This window comes from Perna viridis, chromosome 3 (genome assembly GCF_037379345.1).
Source record: "Perna viridis isolate PV_CMFRI_1.1 ecotype Kerala chromosome 3, ASM3737934v1, whole genome shotgun sequence".
In the NCBI taxonomy this organism is placed as follows: domain Eukaryota; kingdom Metazoa; phylum Mollusca; class Bivalvia; order Mytilida; family Mytilidae; genus Perna; species Perna viridis.
In genome coordinates this window covers 45,025,768-45,050,720 of record NC_142447.1, presented here as the reverse complement: position 1 = coordinate 45,050,720, position 24,953 = coordinate 45,025,768, and the positions used below count along the sequence as shown (strand labels likewise).

At 31.4% G+C, this 24,953-nt stretch overlaps 1 protein-coding gene across 2 annotated transcripts; it reads left to right on the top strand.

Annotated features, from left to right (window-relative positions):
* Positions 1 to 1,192: 1,192 nt before the first annotated feature.
* On the top strand, positions 1,193 to 24,953 carry LOC148622448 (opioid-binding protein/cell adhesion molecule-like). Of its 2 annotated transcripts, none has more exons than XM_088572356.1 (8): positions 1,193 to 2,554; positions 15,326 to 15,456; positions 19,033 to 19,237; positions 19,477 to 19,635; positions 20,075 to 20,203; positions 21,525 to 21,818; positions 24,333 to 24,476; positions 24,815 to 24,953. In XM_088572356.1, exons 1-8 carry the CDS (start codon positions 2,509 to 2,511, stop codon positions 24,910 to 24,912), a joined length of 1,206 nt encoding a protein of 401 aa, XP_088428482.1. In that variant the 5' UTR covers positions 1,193 to 2,508; the 3' UTR covers positions 24,913 to 24,953. The 2 variants fall into 2 exon arrangements, with proteins under 2 accessions (XP_088428482.1, XP_088428481.1); XM_088572355.1 differs by having other exon boundaries at positions 19,477 to 19,641.

The window sequence follows — 24,953 nt, the reverse complement described above, 5'->3', positions numbered from 1 at the left end:
AGAAAGGTCTGAAAATTCCCAAATGTTAGAACTGTCAAATTTGCGATGCAAATTTTTGGTCGTTTCTTCCGCGGAACTCGAACTCGTACCGCTGTGACATCTATGGCAACACTGCCCCGCTCAAAGTTCAGCGCCCTAGACCACTCGGCCAGCTAGGCTATATAAAAATATAGCTTTCGCTGGCCGAGTCTTTCCTCCTCGTAGGACTAATCTAGGGCTGTAACTTAGTACACGATGTATGGTAGTACGGGACAGTTCACTAATCTAGGGCTGTAACTTAGTACACGATGTATGGTAGTACGGGACAGTTCATTTAGGTGTTATATATATATATATATATATATATATATATATATATATATATATATATATATATATATATATATATATATATGTGTGTATATGAACTGTCCCGTACTACCATACATCGTGTACTAAGTTACAGCCCTAGATTAGTCCTACGAGGAGGAAAGACTCGATGTATTAGTTGACAGTTTGCAGACTTACTAATTGAAGAAATCATAGATGAATATTCATAATATATATATATATTATGAATATTCATCTATGATTTCTTCAATTAGTAAGTCTGCACTATAATCCGTAATGATGTAATCACATCAACTATATCATGGGAGGCGATTACTGGAAAAGCACGCTTGAATGTAAGAGTGCATCATATTAGATGAAATGCAAAATCATGTATACCAAGATTCTATAAACAATCAGACAAAGAGAAGCACTTATATTCGAAAAAGGAAGTTAATAGAACTGCAATTATTTCATCAAAATATAGATCCCCGACGCTAAACCACCGCGCTCAAAGGAACCCTTTAATGTATTTTATCATGACAACCATTACAGAGACGGCTTCAACCTGACATAATACCCTCCACTTTCGGAGGATAATAGCAATACGTGGTAGTCAACAACTTGTAAAAACAGTCAAAGTAACGGCGACAATCCCGGAATCGATAGTTCTGTTATTTTATGTCAAACAAGAAAATTTGATTATCAATTAGACCTGAGCTTCATATTCTCACTGTACCCAGCAATTACTGTATATCGGCGACAAATTGTGAGTGGCACTCTGCAATGATTTGATTGGTTGATTGGTCGAGAGAATATACCTTACTCATTATCACTTGTATTTATTATGGTTTATAGTAAAGCATCAGAGCCTACAATTAGTTATAAGACAGGAAGTGCATGAACATATAATGACTATTTCTATTACTTGTTCAGTGAGATTGGAAGCAATCGTTAATCATAATTCCAGTTTTTATTGCTGTGCGTATTTTAATTATTATATACAGTTTTAATGGTTGTTTTCCTGGAAGAGAACAATTGATCTTAACACTTAAATTCAAGTTTGTTTGCTCTTCACTAATTGTAATCATCTTGATACAACAAAGTAGATATTTTCAAAAGTGGTATAGCCAGGTTTTGGAAACAGGTAAACAAATACTCTCAAAGCAGCAGCTCTTTGAAACATCAACTAAGACATCTGTATGATACGGTGCCAGATGAATAACACAAGAAGACCAATTATATAAGAGCATTCGAACTTTTCAAACTTTCTTATCAACGAGGACGAGAATCCTAATCAACATTCCTCAATAGGGAAGAATCTCTTAATTATTTCTAATTTTACTGCGAGAAAAATCAAAAGACTCAATATTAAACGTAATAGAAGTTTACAATCAGATTATTCTCTGTTTTGTTAAGGTTTCTGACTTCATAACGACATCAACTCTGGGAACCTGTGCTTCAGAAAAGGAACTATGAGTCTGTTCTTCATTTCACTCGATTAAATGTTTGTCACCGATCAGCAGAGAATAGATTTAATTACCAACTTCAAACTAGATTTTGTCGCGTCATTGCCTTTACGATTACTTCTTAGTCATTTTTTAGCATTAGGAATAGATTTCTTAAACTCAATATGGAATGATCGCTATTAATTGGTAAAATATCTTCGATCAGGTGTATACTTGTATAGGACTCTTTCAATTTCTCCTCGAAGATATAGACTCCATACATGATTACTGGTCGAGAGCATCCGACGCAAAAAGTGGGATTGTTGTAATATTTTATACGAAACTACAAAAGCACGATTTCTTTTTAGATCTAATGTATGTAAGATGCAAAGCTGACTTTGTTCCTTAAAGAGACTGACATAATATTGTAAAGTTATATTGGTAGTTTAGAAAAATTAAGATATGACATTTACTATTAGATGTTTCTGGAGGTACATTAGACGAGACAGTTGATAAAAACTTCTACGTGAACAATTTCGACAGGGATTTAGAAAAATCAGATATAGGAAAATGCGAGTACAATCAGTTGTACCTACAGACTGATTTGATTGTTTGGGGATGTTGTTAGATGGTTTAAAGAAGTTTAGCTAATCAATCATTGTGACATTTGATGCTCATTTTTAAAGGAACTCTGTAGAGGATAACAAAATACTGTATCGTTTACTTTACGTATAGCATCAACGAAATAGGAATGTATCGAGATTTGACACTGATTTTTTCCCTGACATTGATCTTCTGTAAGTATGATAATGAAAGCATTCGTTCAATTATAACAATATTATTGTCATACTAATGGGTATGATAAATGCTTTTCATTTTTAAGTTAGTATATTAAATTAGGAATATCGTACATTGCATGTTAATTGCTAATTGAGATAGCTTTTATGCATACCAAGTAAATTAAGTAGAACATTGGATTTCTGAAAACATAACTCCCTGTTTCATGAAAAAAATATTAAAAATTGCATATAATTTCAATTTAAAGGAACGTTTATTGAATACTGAAGAATGGCGTACTTTAATGGTGTTTTAAAATATGAGTTCTTTCTGGAATTTACAACAACAGAATACACCTTATATTGATATTGTACTTATATAACGTTTAGAATGATATACTACTTGAAACTAATCTATAATGGTCACTTTACTCCGATTTCGTAAGAATATTGTATTAAAATTATAGCTGAGAAAGTGCTTATATAGAAACAAAAGTTCATAATATCGCGTAGTTTGGATTATAACTACATGTTATAGATAAGAAGTTTTAAAGTTCAATAAACTAATGAATACCACAAAAATGTCTGCACCGCAAGTTGTGGCAATTTATCAGAATTATCAATAAGAAAATGTATTCTCTCATTTAGCCATTTACTCATCACCCTGATTTTATCCATCTTTTTATATGCTACTTTTTTTATCTCACTTTTTTGTTAGTTTGTCATTTATACTTCAAACCTTGTTCCTCACTGTATTTATTTTTTTTACTGTTTTGTCTGTTGGCTATTTGTACTTCAATCTTTGATCCTCAACAACTGTACATTAATATTGTAAAATATACATGTTTATCTGCATAAAAATGTTTCTACGTAGGTTTAGCAGAAATAAAGTATATATAACGTTAATTCTACAACAAAAAGTAAGGATAAGGGACAATACAAAATAAGTCTGTGACAAACTTCAAAGGAAAGGTGTCTGGGTTTTATCAGACTGACAAAATCACATTTTAATTCATTATAAGTTAGATTTGATATCAAGGTAAATAAAAAAGCATTGAAATCTGTTGAAACCGAAACCCTGTATGGACTGTATAATTTTTATGTTCAAGATTGGTGTGCGGTTACCCTGGTTGAAAGTACATTCAAACTTGTATGAAGAGACTTCTCAGAGTATCTTGATTAGATAGGTGTTCGTTTTTATTGGATTGGTTTAGACAGGTTACATTGTATTGATACTACTGTTTAACAATTTTTTATTACAATTGATAGAGTAAAAAAAGTGAAAATACATAACAAATCCCTAGATATCAAATGGTAAATTATGGTTTCATGTACTAATTATAATTACCATCTGGTGTGTGACGATACATATATGATATAAAAAAAAGTCTCAGTTAGCGAAGACCTTGAACATGCTATAGAGACACATGTTTTGTGCTGATCTTGAACACTGTAAAAATATATAACTTTTTTTTTTTATTAATTCCGTTTTTTACCCGAAATCCCTCCCGCTTCACTCTCTGTAGATCGCTTCAGATTGTGTTTTGTTCCACGATTAGAATTTGCATTTTGTTGAAATCATCGAGGGTCATTATATATGTTGTTATAGTGTATGAACATCTTTATACCGGTATCGTTGTGTAATCCTTTAAACGTCTAAATATATTCAATCACCAAATGATAGTAAAATTTACATTGAATATTTCGGATAACCGATATGCTTCTTTAGAATAAAACTAACAGAATTCAAGATCAAATCATTGATTCTGAAGTTGAATCACGCTGTAGGTGATTATACCTTTATCAAAGGCACACATAAGCAAATGATAAGGAATCTGAATGAGAGCGAGAAATGAATTGAATGTGGAAAACAATTAAGGATAGTCCGGCATATTGATGTATATCATATAGTGCTGTACCAGCTTTAGACCAGGACCTAACAATAAATTATTTTTTCTCGTTAATTACATCTGGAGAAATTGTTTGTAATTTTTTCCCTCCAAAAGCATTCCCGAGACACTCTTTCACTTTTTGACCAGTTGTTACTATGATCTATAATCGTAACAATTATTTCGTAAAGGAAATATCGTATAGTATTTCAGTAAGTTAACAATTCTAAAAATCAGTGTAGGTAACATTGTTGGTGCTATTAGCGTAAGCAAAGAAAACCATGACGAAATGAAATGTAATCTGATACTAATGGAGAAATAAAAAAAAACGTCAATACACTCATTATTTCATTACAGTATAAACTGAAATAGGTCAACTCATAAATAATGTTTACCAAAAAAAATATTTTCATATACTTCGAGCGAAAAGAATAGCTATATTGAGAAGTATGTGTTGTGTAATATAGCTTTTCAGAATGTTTTTGTTAATGAAAATAATGAAAATATTCACAATTTTATGTGTGCATCTTAGATTTTGACTTGGGAAGAAACTTAAATGAACAAAACGATTTAGCATATAAATTACTGTTGTTTGTCTTTACTGATCTTTGAATACATTGACTGTAGTCAATTTATACAACATACAAATTGTATGTAGAAAATTTGCATTGCAGCTTAATAGCGTTAGGTCCACACGCATTTTACATATGCAAAATATATTTTCAAAATGTTGCACCAAATGAAATATTAAATGTAATGCTAAGAAATTCTTTTTTTTTATTGTAATAAGGGTAAACAACATTATTGTAACAACATAACAAATGGTTGCAATGTCACTTTAATGCGTTTTGAAGTCAAGTGAATTAGTATACCATTATATATCTTCTTAACCAAATATTTAACATCAATATTGTATTATTAAAATAGGGTTTTCCCTTCTAACATTTCATTTCAAAACTTCTTAAAGTCGTAAAAAATGTCATGTTTTATTGTGCCCTTCTTGGTTTCCATTTTCCAACATAACCCAAAACCGTGCCAGGTTTACTCTATTAACAACAAAACTTTGAAAGCTGTCTGTAAATTAAGCCTTCTACATTTTCTTTACCCTGTTGCAAATGTATTTAATTCAGGGGTAATCTAATTACCTACAACATGGAAATTTACCACCTAATTCTAGACAATAGTGGTTGATTCCCGATTCCAGGAAATAGCTTAACACGCATGGTGAAGCAAACTAAACTCCTAAATTGTGAAAATATTATACGTTTCCCACGCTCATGACGAACAACTATTCTGTTCGTACACATTTGGGAATTATATGTATAGATTTATAATTCTTTAATGATTCTTCTTGCTCTTAGAAGCAAAGATTTGTTCGTGTTAGGTCGATACTTGTGCATTTAAAATTCAAAACAAAATCTTAACTCAATATCTTAAGACAGAATTATGCAATGAAGCTTAACATAAAGATTACAAAAATCTGAATTATTTTTCATAAAAAATATTTATGTAAGCTTTGGTGAACTTCAGTCTGTGATACCGAGAGAGTATAGATCATTTTTTTTAACAATGGAACTGGACGCCACAATGTCGTATTTCGTTAGAATGTGAAAAGTTTAATAGTTTGAAGTGATTCCGCTAATAAATACATACGATAGATATTGTAAACTAAACACAAATTCAATACATGATTAAAGAGTGATGTTTTGATTTAAAACAATGCTTAGGCCAAATAAAAAAAATATTAAGTCTGTTTTCTGATATCCTACCTATCTATTTTGTGTACCTATCACATTTGATGGCCACTTTGGCTCGAAAACCGTAAAAATCTTGATTGTTCCCACATTAGCCCAATGAAGAATGCTTTTGAAATACAAAATAATTTCCTTACATTCCTACCTACTTACCCTATATCTTAATTGCTGGTAGTCCATAAGTTTTTTTTAGCTTTATCAGATGTTATGTGACCACGAAAACCAGCACTGAGCAGGATAGGGGAAATGAATCTGGGAAGCTGTGGATCTCATATAATAAATGACATTGAATATAAGCTTATATTTAAAGTAGTTTAACTCCCTTTTAAAAAAAATCATGGAACAACCTTTGCATTAAGTCGCAAACTGTGTAAAAATGCACAGAAGCAGTGTAGACATTATTATATAAAGAAGATTTTATTACTGGTACACTTTTTTACATTAAAACTGCACATTATTTCGAGGATTCCTAGGACTCGTTGTCTACTCTAAAATCATATACAGATTAGCTACGTAGAATTTTTCTATTCACATTATTGTGATGAGGACCATTCAAGTAAACCGAAATGTGAACAAATTAACTTATAAACACACACATTAAACATTACTATTTGATCGTGTTGAATTTTAAAGAAATCTAGATACTTTACACGGATGCACCACAATCGAAGTGTGATAGGAATATCATTGATGAATGAATTTCAACGTTGATTTTGTGATAAATGTGGTGATAACAACAGTTTAAACGGTCGCCAATAGATGGTTTAAGGGGATCTCTGTACATTAGGATTGCCTGGTTTTGCATGTGGCATTCTCATTTGGGGCTTACATTCATACAACGAATTTTTATAGGCATTTTGACTTTTTATTTAGTCAGTTGGTATTTTGAAACTGCAACCTTTACAACAAAATGCATGAAAATAACGAATTTGAGATACAGTAAAAACTGTATGAACGCCCATTGCCTTACTTGCGTAGCAATTAGAGTAAAATATTATATAAGCAAGATTTTATTTAATTAAAACATATAAAAACATTGATCTATTTTTATAACAATAATTACTAGAACTCAAATATAATTTGCGAGTTGGCACAATAAAGAGCTATCAAATTGTAAGTAACCTTTTTCTTAGTGGCAAGTTTACAGCATCTCCTGCGATGGAGCGTAAAGTTCACGGTTGATCCGTTCCTATCATGTATGTGATTTATAATCTGAACTTGTAAGTAGAGCGAGGAAACTATCAAATAAACTTCTAAGGAAGGGGTCTGTTCGACCAATATGAAATTTCCAAACTTACATATGAGGCCAGATATCTTCAGTTATATTTCCCGTTTCATGCTTTATTATCTTTTTGCAAATATCAAAATTGAAAGAGAAATCCTCTTATACAATCATTGATATTGCCACTAATCGAAAATCACATAAATAATGAAATGTATAAAATAAAGATTATTAGGTTATATAGAACCTGAGCTTCAACATACTGAAGATGAAAACAAAATCCATGTATCGTTTTATCTAAATCGAATGCTGCAATTTTCTGTTTTCCTTAGCCATCCAAGTGAAATGTTGATTGATTGCTAATGGTTTAACGACAAATGCAGATGTGTGATGCGGTTCAGGATGAGAACGATTAACCAATCAAATAGACCCTGTTTGTACTAGTCAAACACCCGCTCGAATGTATTTTTATGATAGCTCATAGACGCAACAGCCCAAAGGTAGGCATACAACCGCACTCGGACACATTATTTAGACTCCTAGCCATCAAATCGTCATTCTTTCACCCCAAATACCATGTGCTTGACGGGGAAGCTTCGAACGATAATAAGCACACCCTGAACGATAATTTTAGATGTTTTATCTTCATAAATGAATTTTTAATGTATGTTTGTCCATTAACTTTTTTTATTTGAAGTAACAAGCCAGGAATTCGTCGGTTAATTACAATATTCTATTTTCTAATCAAATACAAATTAGCTGCACCAAATTCAATACTAATATCAATTTATACCTTTAAAACAAATTTTATACACCAATATTTACGATGACTGATACAGAAAAAAAACAAAAATAAAAGAACTACGAATGAAATGCCCTTGAATTTTGACAATACCACAAGTTTAGTGATTACTACGATGATGAGATAGTTTAATAGTCAGACTATCCATAATATAAGTGGATCTCTTTATATTAATATTGTCTGGTGTTGCATGTATCATTCCCATTAAATGTTTACAGTTTGTTTTACTGTGGTTTAAGACCTAACTTTATTTAAGTTTACTACTTTTGTGGATAGTTGTTGCAAATCAGCAGTATAATAATAAATTTGTCAGTTTTTCTCAATACATTTCTCTGCGGATTCTTTAGATTAATGTATCTTACTTTCAATTATTGCCATTTACATGGTTGTTAAAATATTACGTATTTTTGATATGGAGTAATCTATAAACATTCTTATACCAAACACCTTACAAGTCGCTTATACAGGAAACATTTTTAGCCTATTTGTAAGTTTCATCTAGCGACCATCTAGAATTTGTGTATCAGGTAACATTATGCCAACATGAAGTCAAAACCACGAATTCCAAGAGATACCATATTAAAATATATTAACAGAATACAATATTAAAATACAAATATTAATAGGTAGTGACACAAAGAGATAGTTGCAATGCAATCGGAATCCGATTGAAATACTTGAAATGTGACAATGCCATTGAATTCGTGATTAATGTGATGATAAAAACGGTTTAAACGGTCGCCCGTCAATGCTATAAGTGGATCTCTCTATATTAATATTGCCTGGTCTTGCATGTAGCAATCTCATCACAGGTTGATAAATGGTTCTTATGCGACTAAGATGGGGGAATATTGGTTCCTTTAAAAGGTAATTGTTTGCTGATGATATTTGCTCTGGAATAAATGTGTTTTGTTATAGAATTAAACGGAACTAGGTAAATAAAGAATAAAAATATATGTCCTAATAGTTATGTGTCCGTCCCAAGACAGTAAATGATTATAATATTCTAGTCTTATTTTACAACTTATTCTGCCCTAGATGAAATGCCGTAATTGGTTCGACTTTTTTCATTGATTTAAGCTGCAACCCTTTTGATATTACAAGTATAACAGGCTTATTGTAACTGGTATACCATACTCTATAATCATTTTTTTGTGAACAAACCTGATATCTAAAGAATTATTTTTACCATATGGTGCACCAATAGTATGATCTCTTGGGTGATATGAGTTACACTGCAATGCCATCAAGGAAGTCAAATGTTGAACTTGTTGAGAGAGAGAGAATATTCATCTGTACTGGGGAAAACTAGGGAAAAGATGGATTCATATTGTGGGTTAAAAATGACAAAATATAGAATAAAGGAACTTTTGATTTTGCCATTAACTATAATATTTCAACGGTACATTTTGTGTTATTAATCTTTTAGATGTAATGTGATTGTTCTGTTTAGTTTTAGTATTCAAATTCTTTATTGTATTAGGAAAATTACACTCTGATATACTGAAATGTATGTATGAAATGGGTAGTATTTTCTTCTTTACTTGAACATAAAAAAACCGAAGAATATGCGTGAAGGATTTCAATGAAATAGAACATCCGTGTGCGTATTTGTATATAAATATTTCACAAATTATCCCGTTAGATATTATAGGGTTATTAAATGGTTATTTTCATATTAATCCTGTATTATGTCCAAGTACAGTCGTATTGGGTTGAGATCACTTGTATTGGCCCGAGCCGAAGCCGAGGGCCAATACAAGTGATCGAAACCCAATACGACTGTACGAGGACATAATACAGGATTTATATGAAAATAACCATTTTATGATCCCTTTATTAACTGATGAAAATAACCATTTTATGATCCTTTTAATAAATGGCGGACAAGTTTAACTTTTATACAGGGCCAGAATTAATACAGGGCATGTGCCCTGTATTAAATTAATACAGGGCAATTGCCTTGTATAAATTATGGTTGCTAAAACCTCCTGTTGTATTAAAGGGGCAATTTACATTGTATTTTAAGTCATCAGTTAATAAAACATGGCATCGAACTATTATATTGAAATCTCAAAACTTTATGAATTATTTTTAAAGAAATTTTACATTTTTGTATTGAATAGCCTAACATCCCATGAACACACGCCTACATCGATCATCCGGGGGTAAATGATTGAATGTATTGCTTTCTATCTGTTTTCATTAGACCTTATGCACGATCAAGAGGATGCATTTGTACGCAGTATTATTATATATTGGCACACTGAAATATAGCTATGGTATACATATGTTTAGTCAGATGCTTATGTCTAATAAGGGTATCTGACTTGTTTTGTGCAATTTTATACTTCTCCGCACACGGATGTTGCCTAAATAAAAGTTTTACTCTTTGAAGAGTATACTTACTAATATAAGTTGATAGCAATTAATAAACAAAAAACAAAAAAACAAAAAAACAAAAACAAAAACAAAAACAAAACAAAACAAAAAACAAAGAAACAAAAAAACTATAAAAAAAAACAATTTTATAACAACAGGGTGAAATGTTTGGTCCTTATCCCATAATTGCAAATGATTTACATGATTTTTCTTCATCAAAGGTTTTTGAACCGAGGAAAACCTCTTCAAACAAATCAAGGGTCATTGTTGTTGCAAAATCCGCTTATATACTGTTTTAATAAGAACATTTGCTAAGATAATTGATGGCTACAAAAACCTTGGCTTTTTAACCATTGTATGATAAAAATGGCTCATTTTTGTAATCATAAAAGGGAAATATAATGTTATAGACCGGAGGAACTCGACATCAAGACTCAAATCAAGATTAATTTGCACATATCTATGTTATTTTGGTTTTGTTTGTTTGTTGTTGAATTTTATGTTTGTTTTCTGTATACAAATGCATACGCTTGTAAAGTTTATACAAAGACTGGGCCTAATCTTTAAGTTGTCTATAATTTTAACCTTTTTGTTTGATTTGTATGCATACAAACTTCTTTAAATATGGATATTAACGAAAAACCCCATCATTAAAAATATCAGATGAAATTGTACGCTCTCAAAGCTACTCAATATTTTGTAGTTTAGACAAATTTGGAAACTCCTTATTTATTTATGAAACGAAGGAGAAAAAAACAAAATGACATTTGATTTGATTTTTTAGCAAGAGAAGCTACCTGAAGATACGAATCAGAGGCAGACTTACCAATGCCACGTATTAAGATTCCCTAGGATAGACAACAAAACTCTGGAATCAATCTATGTTATTAAGTAATTTATTAAGTTACATATAGAAGTGATAATAAAGGAACACAGAATGCTCATTTGTTATATGTGTTATATCGAAGCGAACATAAAATGAGAAAGAATCAAAAACAAAATAAAACAAAAGCACATAGTGGGTGTTGCACTCTTTTTTTAATTCGGATACCACAAAAATGCAATTTACATGTGTGTATATTTTGAAAATGGTTTGAACACCCCTCCCCTTATGAAAACCAATTTTCTGAAAACTATTTAATTTTCTATCTTTGAGTTAATTTTCTCAACTATCAAATTTCATTTTTTTAAAGAATCAATATAGTGAAATATCATAATATCATGACAAAACATTGTGTAGAATAAAAGTTTTACAGTTTTTACCATACTAATTAAACTAATGCTGTGCTAAGTTTCTATATATTATAATTGTTCATATAATGTCATTAGATTGGCCTTGTATGTTAAATTATTTGTTACGAAACAGCTTTAGTATCTCAATCGTCAAAGTTTCTGTATTAGATTGATACTGATAGTCTTTAATTCGAACTCTACCTGGATGTCTGCACTTGACATTTGTGTAATTACATAAAATTAATTACTTCACACAGTTATATAATAAAAATTTAAGATAGGCTGGTTGTTGCTAAAACACTGGTAATCAATTAAACACATCAAAGAAAAAACTATGACTTCAAGTTTCATAGCCGTTTATATCTTGCGTGTGTAATAGCATCATCTAAAGCATACAGAGAAGGTCGATGCGATCAGAATTGTTGCGAAATGAGGAAATGAAATAAAAAGCTTTATTATTTAAGTTTACTTATAACGTGTTAAAAAGAACTAAATTTGTTCGAAATAGGAGAAAAAGACTTTGAATATCTTTACAACTCGCTGATATACATGTTTCTGTCAGGCATAATACTCGTATGACTTTCTGTGACGAATGTGGTGCCTTAGAAATGAAAGATTTCAAATTGGACAAAAATGCCAATTATTCTGTTTTATTAAATGTCATTGCAACGTAACGGAACATGCCTGAGTACAACACATTTCGTGTGCATTTGCATTTTCCTGTGAATATCTTTCAAGCTGTTTTTTTACGAATAAAAATAAAATAAGTAGTGGGAAATTTGTAAATCTGTAAAAATTGTGACTTCACGAAAGTAATTCAACTCTGTAAGGAGCCTTAAAAAACACATCTTTTATTTACAAAAATAAACCAAAGATATAAACAGATTGTAAATGATTCGCATAGAAAGAAAATGCATGCATGGAGCGGCATAATTAATAGAATATCGATCTTCATAAAAGTATTGATAACGAGTACTTTGTTCAGCACTTTATTTAAAGGAGATGTCTTCTTAAGAAATAAAAAATTAGTGCTAAGTATGGAGTCTCATGCATTTATTAGAATGCTTAGAATACCAATAAATATAGTAATAAAATGTCACTCATTCAGTCCACTAGAATAAATTTTATAGCAGACTAACAGAATGGGTTTCCGTTTTCGTGTATAAATAATTGGCTAGGCTCAGAAGAACCGTCGACTTACTAAAGATACACATACCTGCCAATAAAATAGACGAAATAGTTTCATTTTAATTTTGAATTTTGTGATATAAAGTGCAGTAAGTGTCTTGAGTTGACTAATTGCTTGATAGTTTCATACGAATATTCCTTTTGCCCCTGACAGTACTAGGTCATAAACAGAAATAGCATGGGGAAACTGCAATACACAAAACGTATTTATGGCCCTTACTTTTATTATTATAATTACAAACAATTAAAACAAAAAGATAAGTGAAACGATATACATTTTTATTATCAGACGATTATAAATTTATCTGCTTTGCATGTAAGAGGTGGACAATTCCTAAATAGGTTAACGGAAAATCAAATTTCAAATGACAAATAAGTAACCAGCTTGACTGTACTATTTTAGGAGTAAAACTTATTATTTGGGAAATTTAAAATCGAAGATGCATAGATAAAGCGTTGCCTGAATATTTGTTGAATTTGAAGTACTTACTAATGACTACTTAGACTGAAAATAGGAACACTCATAATTAAAACAAAGCATAGCGGTGTGTTTAATTACAAAGACTTAATATTGACCAGAACTGAAGTAGTCCAGGAGATTTATGGGCTTACAGGCTTGATTTTCTCTACCAGGAATAAATATCTACATGATTGGTTTGACTATTTCCGTAAGTCTTGTCTTGGTCAGCGTTAATTGGGAGCTAATGAAGTTCCCGATTGTCACCAATGTTTCTAAGCACTTCTGTTCTACATCTGTAATTTAGAGTCTGTATTCTATCTTAATCTAATAATAAATAATGAAGTAGAAACGAAAGTAATATTTATGTCTTGTATATTGTAGAAGCTTCAACTCACCAATATTTATAAGTCAAGTGATTAAGTCTTAAGTATACTCTACGCGACTGGCCATCGAGTATGAATTACATTTAATGAATTGAAAAAAAAAGATTTACATACATCAATTTTAGGCTAACATTTTCAATTTGGCTGCCTAAAGTAATGTACTTTCTATCGAATCTTATATAAATCTTTTAAGCGATACTAGATATATTAAACCTAAGTAATAGATCTTTCATTGTGTCAAAAATGAATTGATAAAATAAAATAATTTGAAAGTAATGAAGGAGGCAAGAACTATATGCATGTGCCATGAGTAACGGTAATTCTTTGTCTTTACTCATCCCGAATGTAAAACAAATGATCTGACGAAGATATCCATAACGAACAGGTCTGTTCAACCTTCATTTGGTAAATCAAACACTTTAAAATTACTAGATGGTACCCTTTTGGAAAACTTTGGAGTTATCTCTTGATTGTACCCTAAACGATAGTCTGCTCGAAACATCAAACCCCTTTCAAGCAGAGATACATTGTTAGCCGGAAATCTCCATTCAGCATATTTCTAAATTAGACCCAATTAAAATCCATCACCGAGAAGATGATTTTTCTCTATATACATACATTTGTATCACAATCAGAGGTTGGTGACATTTTGAACTAAATTATTTTTAAACTTAAGGTTAATTCGTTCGCCTTTAAGTTGTGGTCACAGTTGGAGATAACACTTGTGTCATTTATCAAAGACAATTAAAGTGTACATTTCTAAGCATTTAACTCACGGGGACAATATTACTCGTGCTAATGTGAAACAATAGGATAATAGCATGGCGTTTTCCTTAATCGTACAATCAATACAGCCAATGAGATTTAAATTTGAAATCTCAGAACGTCCGTTGCTGTTGTTAGATTGTTCTATTGTCCCACTGGTTTATAGATAGGACCATCCATCGATAATCAATGACTGCATTGCGATGAATGGTGTCGTCTAGTTTATTACATGGTGTTAACATACAACTTTAAGAATTCACATCGTTTCTCATACATAAAATAATGTAGATAATCTGTTTAATGATTAGCTGTTTTGTTTGTTTTGATTTGGTTCTCTGCTAATGGATCTCTTTTTAATTATTAAAACGCTCTCTATTTTTTTCCTTGATACATTTATTTACTTTTTCTATATCTTAAGTCCAAGCAAAGTCAGTTAGTGCAAGACAAAGAATTTGAAATCGCATTGAAATATTAAGTAATATGTTTAAATGTGCGTATAACATTGTTTGTTTTTAACTTGGAAATACATGCATAGATAAGTGTTAAATAGAAAAAATCAATATGTAAAATTCTTTGATAATGGGTTTTTTATTAACAGCTACCACCTGCAAGTTAAGCCAAATATAAGTTCAAACATTTTCAATCGGATTATAATAGTCAGAAATAAAATCAAAAGTACAGCAAATTGTTGATTTTGGCATTTTTTTATTACAGCGCCGAATCCAACCTACCAAGATAGAGCAGGATTTCAGCCGCATTTCGACACATCACCAGTGAATATGACTGTTATTCAAGGAAAAACCGCCTATCTTAATTGTTCTGTCTATTTAGACGATATGTTTATGGTGAGGAAGAATAATCAAGAATACCAAGAATCTAGCGGAAATCATAAAAATGTAATCCAGGGACAAACACCAGACTTGAAAAAAGACACATACAACAAAGAACATAAAATAACAAAAATAAATGAGCAACTTGGACTCCATTAAAAGCTGGGTGCATGAACCAGGTGCACCGGTAGCGTAAGCGTCCTCTGCTTTTCTAGTAACACTCGCCGATAGGCTCATAAAAACTTAAGTCCTGGGTAGATGAAAGAGGAAAGGAGATCTATGACACGTTGAACAAATCAGTATCTATGATGCAAATGGATACATCGTTGCGATCTACGAGTTCATGATGACGACCTTTAAACTTCTGTAGTGATGAAACTCTGATCCAGAAGCCTTATTTTAAGAGTCTAGCGCGATACAAAAGTCTGCGTAGTTACGCATATTTAACATCCCACCTTCAATAACGGTTTATGCTAGCAGAGTTATTATATGGGATGATGGACCCTTGATAATCCAACAATTTAGTTCCAAGCGTTGTGAAACGCACACTTTAGAATACTTATACTTAGCCGTTATAATCAAAGATCCTATTTAAAAACCTTGATTTTTATTTTCTCTTATAATCCTGGAGCACAAAATTGAAAACCTTTAAAAGAGCTTTGCATGAGGACCTTGAAACTTTTTCACGCCTCTGTTTCTGTTGCCATGTCGAGGCATTTACCCAGTTGAACAGGTGAAATGTATTTTACATTTCAAGAAAGAATGCGGATCAGAACTAATAATTTCCGCATCCAACAAAAAATGACAAATTAGTTTTTACATAATTTCTATATCAAAACTTAACATTTTCTTTTGTTTTCTACGGTTACGACGACTTGATCAGATATTCTTATGACATCCTAGATAATAAGGATAATGTTTCATTTAAAATTTAATGAACTACAGAACAAATAAAAAAATAAAAACAGTATGCAATTAAAAAGTCCTGGTCAGGCAGAGAGCTGAGTCTCTTTGATTTTGTCTTATATCTTTACAAGTCTTCGTGGTAATTAAGTTTAATTACAGAGAAAACAAACATTTGCAACGAAAGAAATTTCAATTTAACGAAATTTACTTTTTCTACTTTCGTATATTTATGGTATAAATACCAATGTTCTTTCTCACGTTTTTACCATTCAGTAAGTCCAAAATTAAAACGATAGGTTACACACAATACAAACATCTAAGAGTTACTGAGGTAGTTTCTCTCAGATTTGTGATGTTTTATTAATGTGCTCTGTTAATCGGGGTCATTAGAAGAAAAAAATGCATTTTTCGTTTGAGTACGACAAAGCTGGACAAGGTTTCATTCACTTTCAATATACAAACAAATATGCCACGATGAGTACTGAACAGATTTCTCGATAATTTTTTTTAAATACGATCAAAAAAGAGACTCAACTTGGTTCAAATGGCTTTACAGTAAACATTCGCTGATGATATAACGCGAATACCATCGTCCTCGCTAATCTAAACATGATTAGAACTTGTCATTTATAATCCAAAAGATGATATGCATTTCTCTTACATAATCCTTTACAATGTTAATATGCATTCAACATAACAAAGGCAATGAAAACCTTAAATGGGGATTAAAGAAAACCCATTATTTTCTTATGTTTATATCATGCACATAATATGATTTGAATTTAAATACTTACTTTTTATCAAAGGCTGTTTATTCTTACACAAAATTTAATTAAACAGATTTTAAAATTTCCCGATGATTTTGTGTGTATGTTTTTCCTTTTTTTTTTTGTAAATTGGCTCATCAAAAAAACTGTTTTGGTCTTAATTTTTTCGATATTTTCGATGGATCCAACCACCAATTTGTAAATTATCTTGTTAAACTGACACTGTGGGATGTTCATTATGTACTTTTATTGTATGCATGGAACCACTAAATAAAACAAAAGGAGTAGACCTTTCTTGTGCTTTAACTAAAAAGGTCATTAAACTTTTAGACGTTTTAATTCGCAAATTAGGAAAAGCAGTCAGGTTTCTAGTAATTCGTTTTATTACTGACAATATCTTTACACTTTTACATCCAAAAACATCAAATTTCCGTTCGCGATTGGATGCACAATGCGAAGAAATAACACGTCATATAAGACACAATCATATTAACTAATATTTCAAGGCACAAAATCGAAGCCTTTAGAATTATTTGTTTTTATTGCCCTTTTTGAAAGACACGTCCTTCTTAAGCAGTAACACCTAACATGAAACAATTATAGCAAGAAAAGACGTTTTATTATATTATAGCCAAACTTAATGGCCCATTTTAATTAACATTCACTGAATGTTTGAGAGTGCTCTATCAAAATTTTGTACGCTAGTTTTACATTTTGTAGGTGTTAACCCGTTTTACTTATTGAGCATGTTTGTCGAATGCAATTAAGAGATTGAGGGGAGACAGAATCCATGCAAGGAACATCCTAGTGGAAGGAAATCGCTTAGTACATAAAAAGCTAATTCAGTTAGGTTTTATTAGCATCCATGTGAAAGGATTTAATTGCGTAAAATACATTATTTAACAGACATAATAGCTAATGAACTTACTGAAAATTGCATGTCTTCAAGTCACAACAAAATAGATATTGTGTCTAATGTTGCATTTGTAACGGTTAGACAAAAATGTATTTTGTGACATTAGATGACCTATTGGACTTTCAACACCTGCGTATAGAGTTTTTATATCACAACTCATACCTTATGCAGAGCTTGCGGTAACTACGCAGACTTTTTGTATCGCGCAAAACTCTTTTCAATTAGGCTTCTAGGACAGGGTTATGTTGCTACAGAAATTTTATGGTCCTCATCATGAATTCGTGGATTGTTACGGTCTATCCATCTGCAACGTGAAAACTGATTTGTTCAACGTGATTACGAATTACGACTTAGTTACTGACGCTACTTTTACATAAAAGTGATTTATTATCTTATTTAAAATACCAAAAAGTATAGATTTGTACATTAAACAAACAGTTACACAAAATTTCTTATGTCTTTTGAATAAAAATATGATTTGTGTTTAAAAGTAAGAAAAAGTGTATTTGTCTTATAAACTTTTATGCACTAATGTATAGTTTATTAAGCTTACTTTAGATAAATGAATATTTTTACGTTGTGAACAGTCCACAAATGTATGATACAAAAACTACATGTATAGGAAAATTCAATAATTGTTATCATATTCAAGCTGCATTGTTGATCGGAATGATAAATATGAATTACATTGAAAATAGGGACCTTAAACCCTTAAAATCGTAAAAAAATATTTTTTAATTAATATTCTGTTTCATTTGTTTTGTGATATAAAGGTTCTAACATACATGTAAGAACTGGAAAGGGTTCTTACTCTTTTTACACATAATTACGACATATGCATTTTTACGTATAGAATCTAACAATAATTTAAATTGTTATACCAGACCGGATATAACAGTTCACCAAATACTTAAACTTCTGATAGTGAATTCTTCTTCTAATAGGATCATTCAAAAGTGACTCGTTTCCGTTCCTGAAAATAAATAGTTATACATATTTTAGGTTGCATGGTTAAATCCGGAATTTAAAGTACTGACTAATAATGAGAGAAGAATAATTGATGACATTCGAATAACAATGGACCACACAACATTAAGCGACTGGAACCTTCATATAAGAAATATCCAACACTTCGATGAAGGGATATACTCATGTTCAATTAATACAGAACCTGTTCAAACCAAAAAGGTGTACTTGAAAGTGTTAGGTACGTAGAAAATAATTTACTACCTATAAAGGACTAAATGATCTTATATAACTGATATAAGTAAAGGGGAAAAGTACTTATTAAACAAAACCTTTGCAGTATTTCAATTATTGGTGTATTCATATTTATTCAAGATATCACATTCATTGGGCAAAAAGTATGCATACAATAAACTTAAATTTAAATGTAGGATATAATAAAAGCCCTTACATTATAGTGGGCATATTTTTTTTCTACAGTGCCTGCGCGAATTATGAAAGAAGGAACCAGTGGTGATGTTGAAGCTACCGAGGGAACAACTGTTCAGTTAGTTTGTAATGTAACTGGTATTCCTCCACCTACTGTTCAATGGTTCCGCTATTTTTCTAAAATAGATCACAATAAATCGACCAAAGAAGGTAAAGGTAAATTTGTTGCCATTAGAACATTCCCGTATTCCGACATCACTTCAACAATCAAATCTGCATTACGTTTATCAAATTTCAATTTAATTCGAATTTAATTGTTGTTTGGTGAATCGGAACCTTATACACGGTTAATTGTTAATTACTTGAGAACATGTCCACTATCTTAAACAGTAGAATTAACATGTTCACAAAACCATGAATATAAGTATGTTGTTTAACTTTAAATTAAATGTTTAAAATTTAATTTAAAAATTGAAAGAAAACAAATAAAACATGATTTACCATAAACGAGTTTATTAACTTACGCAGTTCTACTTATGTACCATCTTCATGAAAAATTACGAATTTATGCAAATTAATAGAAAACAGATACGTAGAATAACTTATATGGTACGCTGAACCTTCCAATAATATTTTTTTTTTATTTCAGCTGTTGTAGAGCCTGGAGAAGTACTGATTATCCACAATATATCCAGATATTGTGGAGGAACATATGAGTGTGTAGCATTCAATAGAGTAGATAAAGCTGATTCACACATGATTGATGTCGAAGTTGTTTGTAAGTTGTATGTTAGCAAAATATTCAGGATACTGCTGAATGTTAAGGGAACTGAAACAATGTTAAATTTCACAGCTATTCTAGTGTAACAAAAGAAAATATACGGGAAATACCACCACCCCCCTCCAAAACAGTAACTAACCGACGAAGTAAAGGAATCAAAGTACCCTACTTTAAGACAAAGACAAAAAACAAGAAAAAAACACAGAAAAGGTTCTCAATTTAGTAGATAACATTCCCAGTGAACAATACCCAAGTTATAAAATTAATAGTTTGTGTGTGTATTCATCATATTTTAATTTCATTAAAGAAATGCTTCTTTTGTTTAAGCGTTATGAAAGAATTCATAGTAGTTTATAGTGCAAGTGTTTTTTAATAAAGGGTGGGTTTAATTTCATTGTACATATGTATGTCCTTATTCAGATTTCAGTAATTATACGATCGAAGAACCGTTATTGTCACGTAAATGTTAAGTTTATAGACGGATAATCCACAAAGTGGCCACAAAATTTGAAAACGCATATTATTTTTTCTATAAAATGACATGATCCTACATCCCTGGTTTTACAAATGATTGTTTGATACTCCTATTTTATATTGCAGTATCTTGAGAGTGGCATATAACCGAGTGCAAACATATTTGCCGCAGTTAAACTTAGAACATGTGTGTTAATGTCATTACAAACAATCATAAAATGGCATTATCGTCACACTAAAACAATTCTATTTCCCAGGAAAATAAAACTGCAATAACTAATATGACGGGCGTGCAATTAATGTCCAACCATTTATGGCATATATCCAAATTTTCCTTTAAATTTTTGCAAGCTGTAAGAAACAGTAAAACGCACTTTTCACTCGAGAACATAATGCCTTCCATTTTTAATATGGTCAAGTTGGTATATTAAAGTAATAAATAAAAACATAGCTCTGTATTTTGATTTTATTCAAATCAAATTAGATTCTAGGTTTGCAGATTTTTTTCACTATATATATCTACTTTTTCTGCAAGCGCGCAAGTGAAATATATGTTTTACAAAGCTTAAAATACTATTTCTCAATCTTGATAAAACGCCTTTCTGTTTTGTTGAACAAAGAACAAAAAAAGATGTTTCTGTATCTGTAACGATAAGAATAGTAAACCAAATACACTTAATTTACAGAAAAAACAAGAAAAACTGATATTGCTAAATTCTGAAATAAATTTTAATCAAAATCTAGAAATTCGTTTCAATATACACGCACAATATCAAAATAACCAATTGAAACATAAATATTTTGGAAGTCAATGATTTATTTGTACATTTTTAAAAAATTTTAGTTAGACCAGAAATTGAGTTACCAACAAAGCGAATAGCGCAGTATCTGCATAAAGAAACGATCCTACAATGCATCATTCGAGCAAACCCACTACTATCAATGGAATGGCAAAAGAAAGGAATCCCGATAAAAGATCAGTATGGGAAATATCAAATAGATTTTTATAAAGAAAATGAAGAATACACAAATGTTCTTAATCTCCATATATTCTTAGTTGAGAGGGCTGACTATGGCAACTACACCTGTGTTGCATCAAATAGTCTTGGACAAGATGAAGAAACGATGACTTTATATGGTATGCGTATAGTTACTTTTTAAAATTGTTTTATACTATCTATTTTAATGTAAAATTAAAGATGTGGGTATCTCAGACATTAAATTTGTGTGACTCAATATAATATTGATGTATAGTGATTTACTATCTAATGTCTGCGTAATATCCTTTCTAAAGGTTCCAAGTATCGTGAACCACGCTTCATAAATTGGAATTATAACTTTAAAGTTCTTATGGATGCCGTCAATGCAAGACTATGCAAGAAAATGGATAAAACGAGAACAAAAAGACATTGATTCTCTGTCAGAGTGGTTAAAGGCCGTGAGGTCTTTAATTTTGAAACGAACGAAAATTTTTAAGTAAGTCAATAAGTGCCAAGGCTAAATCGGTTTTCAAAGACCCCAATGTAGCAAAAACATTGTCTACTATGCATGAAAAAATATGTTGTCGTATCAGCAGACAAAGCCCAAGACAACATTGTTTTTGTCTGCAAAAAGTTTTACATCCAATGTTTATTATCAGCAGTGATAAGACCTATACTGCTACCACACTCTCCATAGAAGAGATTGTGGAAAACCATAAATCTGTGATATCCTCTTTTGGTCTTTCTACCAAGGACGATGATTGTGATTTACCGTCTATGTACTGGATTCCTAAACTCCACAAGAATCTATACAAACAACCTTTCATGGCTGGATCTGCAAATTGTACCACCAAACCTCTTTCAAAACTTTTAACTTCTATACTCACAACTGTCAAAGAGGGTCTACAGTCCTACCACAATACTTGTTACTCCCGTAGTGGTATTAATTCAATGTGGATACTGAAAAATTCGAAAAATCTTTTGGAGACAATCAGTTCAAGACTATTATCTGAATATAATAGCATTAAAACCTATGATTGTTCAACACTGTATACTTCTATTCCCCATACTCAGTTAGAATCCCGACTTAAAAACATTATACATCGTTGTTTTTCCAAAAAAAGATGGTACATCTAGATACAAATATATAGTTCTTGGTAGAGATTCCTCATACTTTGAAATAATTCCAAATTATCTTCCAAATATACAGAGGAAGATGTTTACAAAATGCTCGAACTTTTAATCGACAACATATTTGTCCAGTGTGGTCGACGTGTTTTTCAACAAACGGTCGGCATTCCAATGGGAACAAATTGTGCTCCTTTACTTGCTGACCTTTTCCTTCACTCTTATGAGGCCGACTTTATAGCTGATCTGATCCGAAAAAATGGATATCGTTTGGCTAGATCCTTTAGTCTCAGTTTCCGCTATATAGATGACGTATTATCTTTATACAATCCTAATTTTGAGGATTTGATACATCGCATCTACCCCAAAGAACTTGAGATATTGGATACTACAGACACTGTGAAGGCAGCCTCATATCTTGACCTACACTTAGAAATCGATGGTAAAGGAAAAAATATTGACCAAACTTTACGACAAACGTGATGACTTTTTATTCAGAATTGTCAACTTTCCTTTTATCTGTGGTAACATTCCTTCAGCACCTGCATATGGAGTGTTCATATCACAACTCATACGTTATGCCAGAGCTTGCCGAAACTATGCAGACTTTTTTGTATCGCGCTAGAAGAACTCTAACAAATAGGCTTCTGAAACAGAGTTATGTTGTTACAAGATTGAAGTCATTACTACAGAAATTTGATGGTCGTCTTCATGAGCTCGTGGGTTGTTAAGGTGTATCCATCTGAACCATGAAAACTGATTTATTCAACAGGTCATAGTTTTCCTTTCCTCGTTTGTCTATCCCGGACTTGACTTTTATGAGCAACTCGGCGGGTGTTTCTAGAAAAGCAGAGGACGCTTACCTTACCGGTGCACCTGGTTCATGCTCCCAGTTTTTAGTGGAGTCCGAGTTGCTCCTTTCCTCGTTTGTCTATCCCGGACTTGACTTTTTATGAGCAACTCGGTGGGTATTTCTAGAAAAGCAGAGGACGCTTACCCTACCGGTGCACCTGGTTCATGCTCCCAGTTTTTAGTGGAGTCCGAGTTGCTCATTTACTTTTGTTACCTTGTATGTATGATATTTTAGTTACTTTATGTTTTTTGTTGTGTATGTCTGTTTTCCATGTCTGGTCTTTGTTCCTGGATTGTATTCTTTTGATTACCGCTATAACCTTGGTTCCTTGATTACCCTTTAAGTTAAATTAATTAACAAATTTCTATTTTTGAGAAAAATCAACATATAATATTCAATATTTAAGTTGAGAGAATAAAGATATGTCTGAGTTTATGATAATCTCATTGACTATTGGTTTGATATAAAATGTAGAGTTCTTTCCCTTCGCGTACGTTTCTAATCGTAAGTGACATTTGGTTGAAGAAGTGTTTTACCAATATCTCAACATACGTTTTGCATGTTTATTAAGTTGAACTATACCTTAAAAAATAATCAATTGCTTGTTTTATAATTAATATCCTTAATTAATGAATTGATTAATAATAAACATCGATTAATAAAAAAACATTTACTTGAACTTTTCCTTTAGAATTGCTTGAGGTCACGAAACCGCAACCAACAGTAAAGACAATCAAACCCTCAACACCTAGACCATCTGACAACAGACCGCCTTATACAATTCACGAACCCAGAAAACGACCGCTACGCCCTAACAACGTTGATGGAAATAGAGGTATGACGTACATACATGAAAGTCGAAACTTAAGGTCATGTAAACATATTTGAATAAATGGAAACAATAATATTTGTCCAATTTTTACACAATTAGTTAAAAAAAAGTATTTTTTTATGCCATATAAAAACATTTAGGATAAGCGCCGGATCAATGATCGTTGGAGACTATACGATTCAGTGTATAACTGTAAACAACTTCAATGGTATATAGAAATTTTATTTTAAGTAAAATGCCAAAATATTTCGTATACTTTTGTAGCATATTAGAATATGATTTTATTTTTTGGCTATTTAAGATTATGTTCATGTATGTACCTGTATATGGATCTGTTTCAGGAACTTACAGACCACGTAATATCGGGAAAAGAACAACTATGAACTATGTAGCAATGATCTTTATCTTTATTGTCTTGTCATCGTGCATATCGAAGTAAAATGAAGTACATGTATTACCCGTTGAGTGGATTATACATGG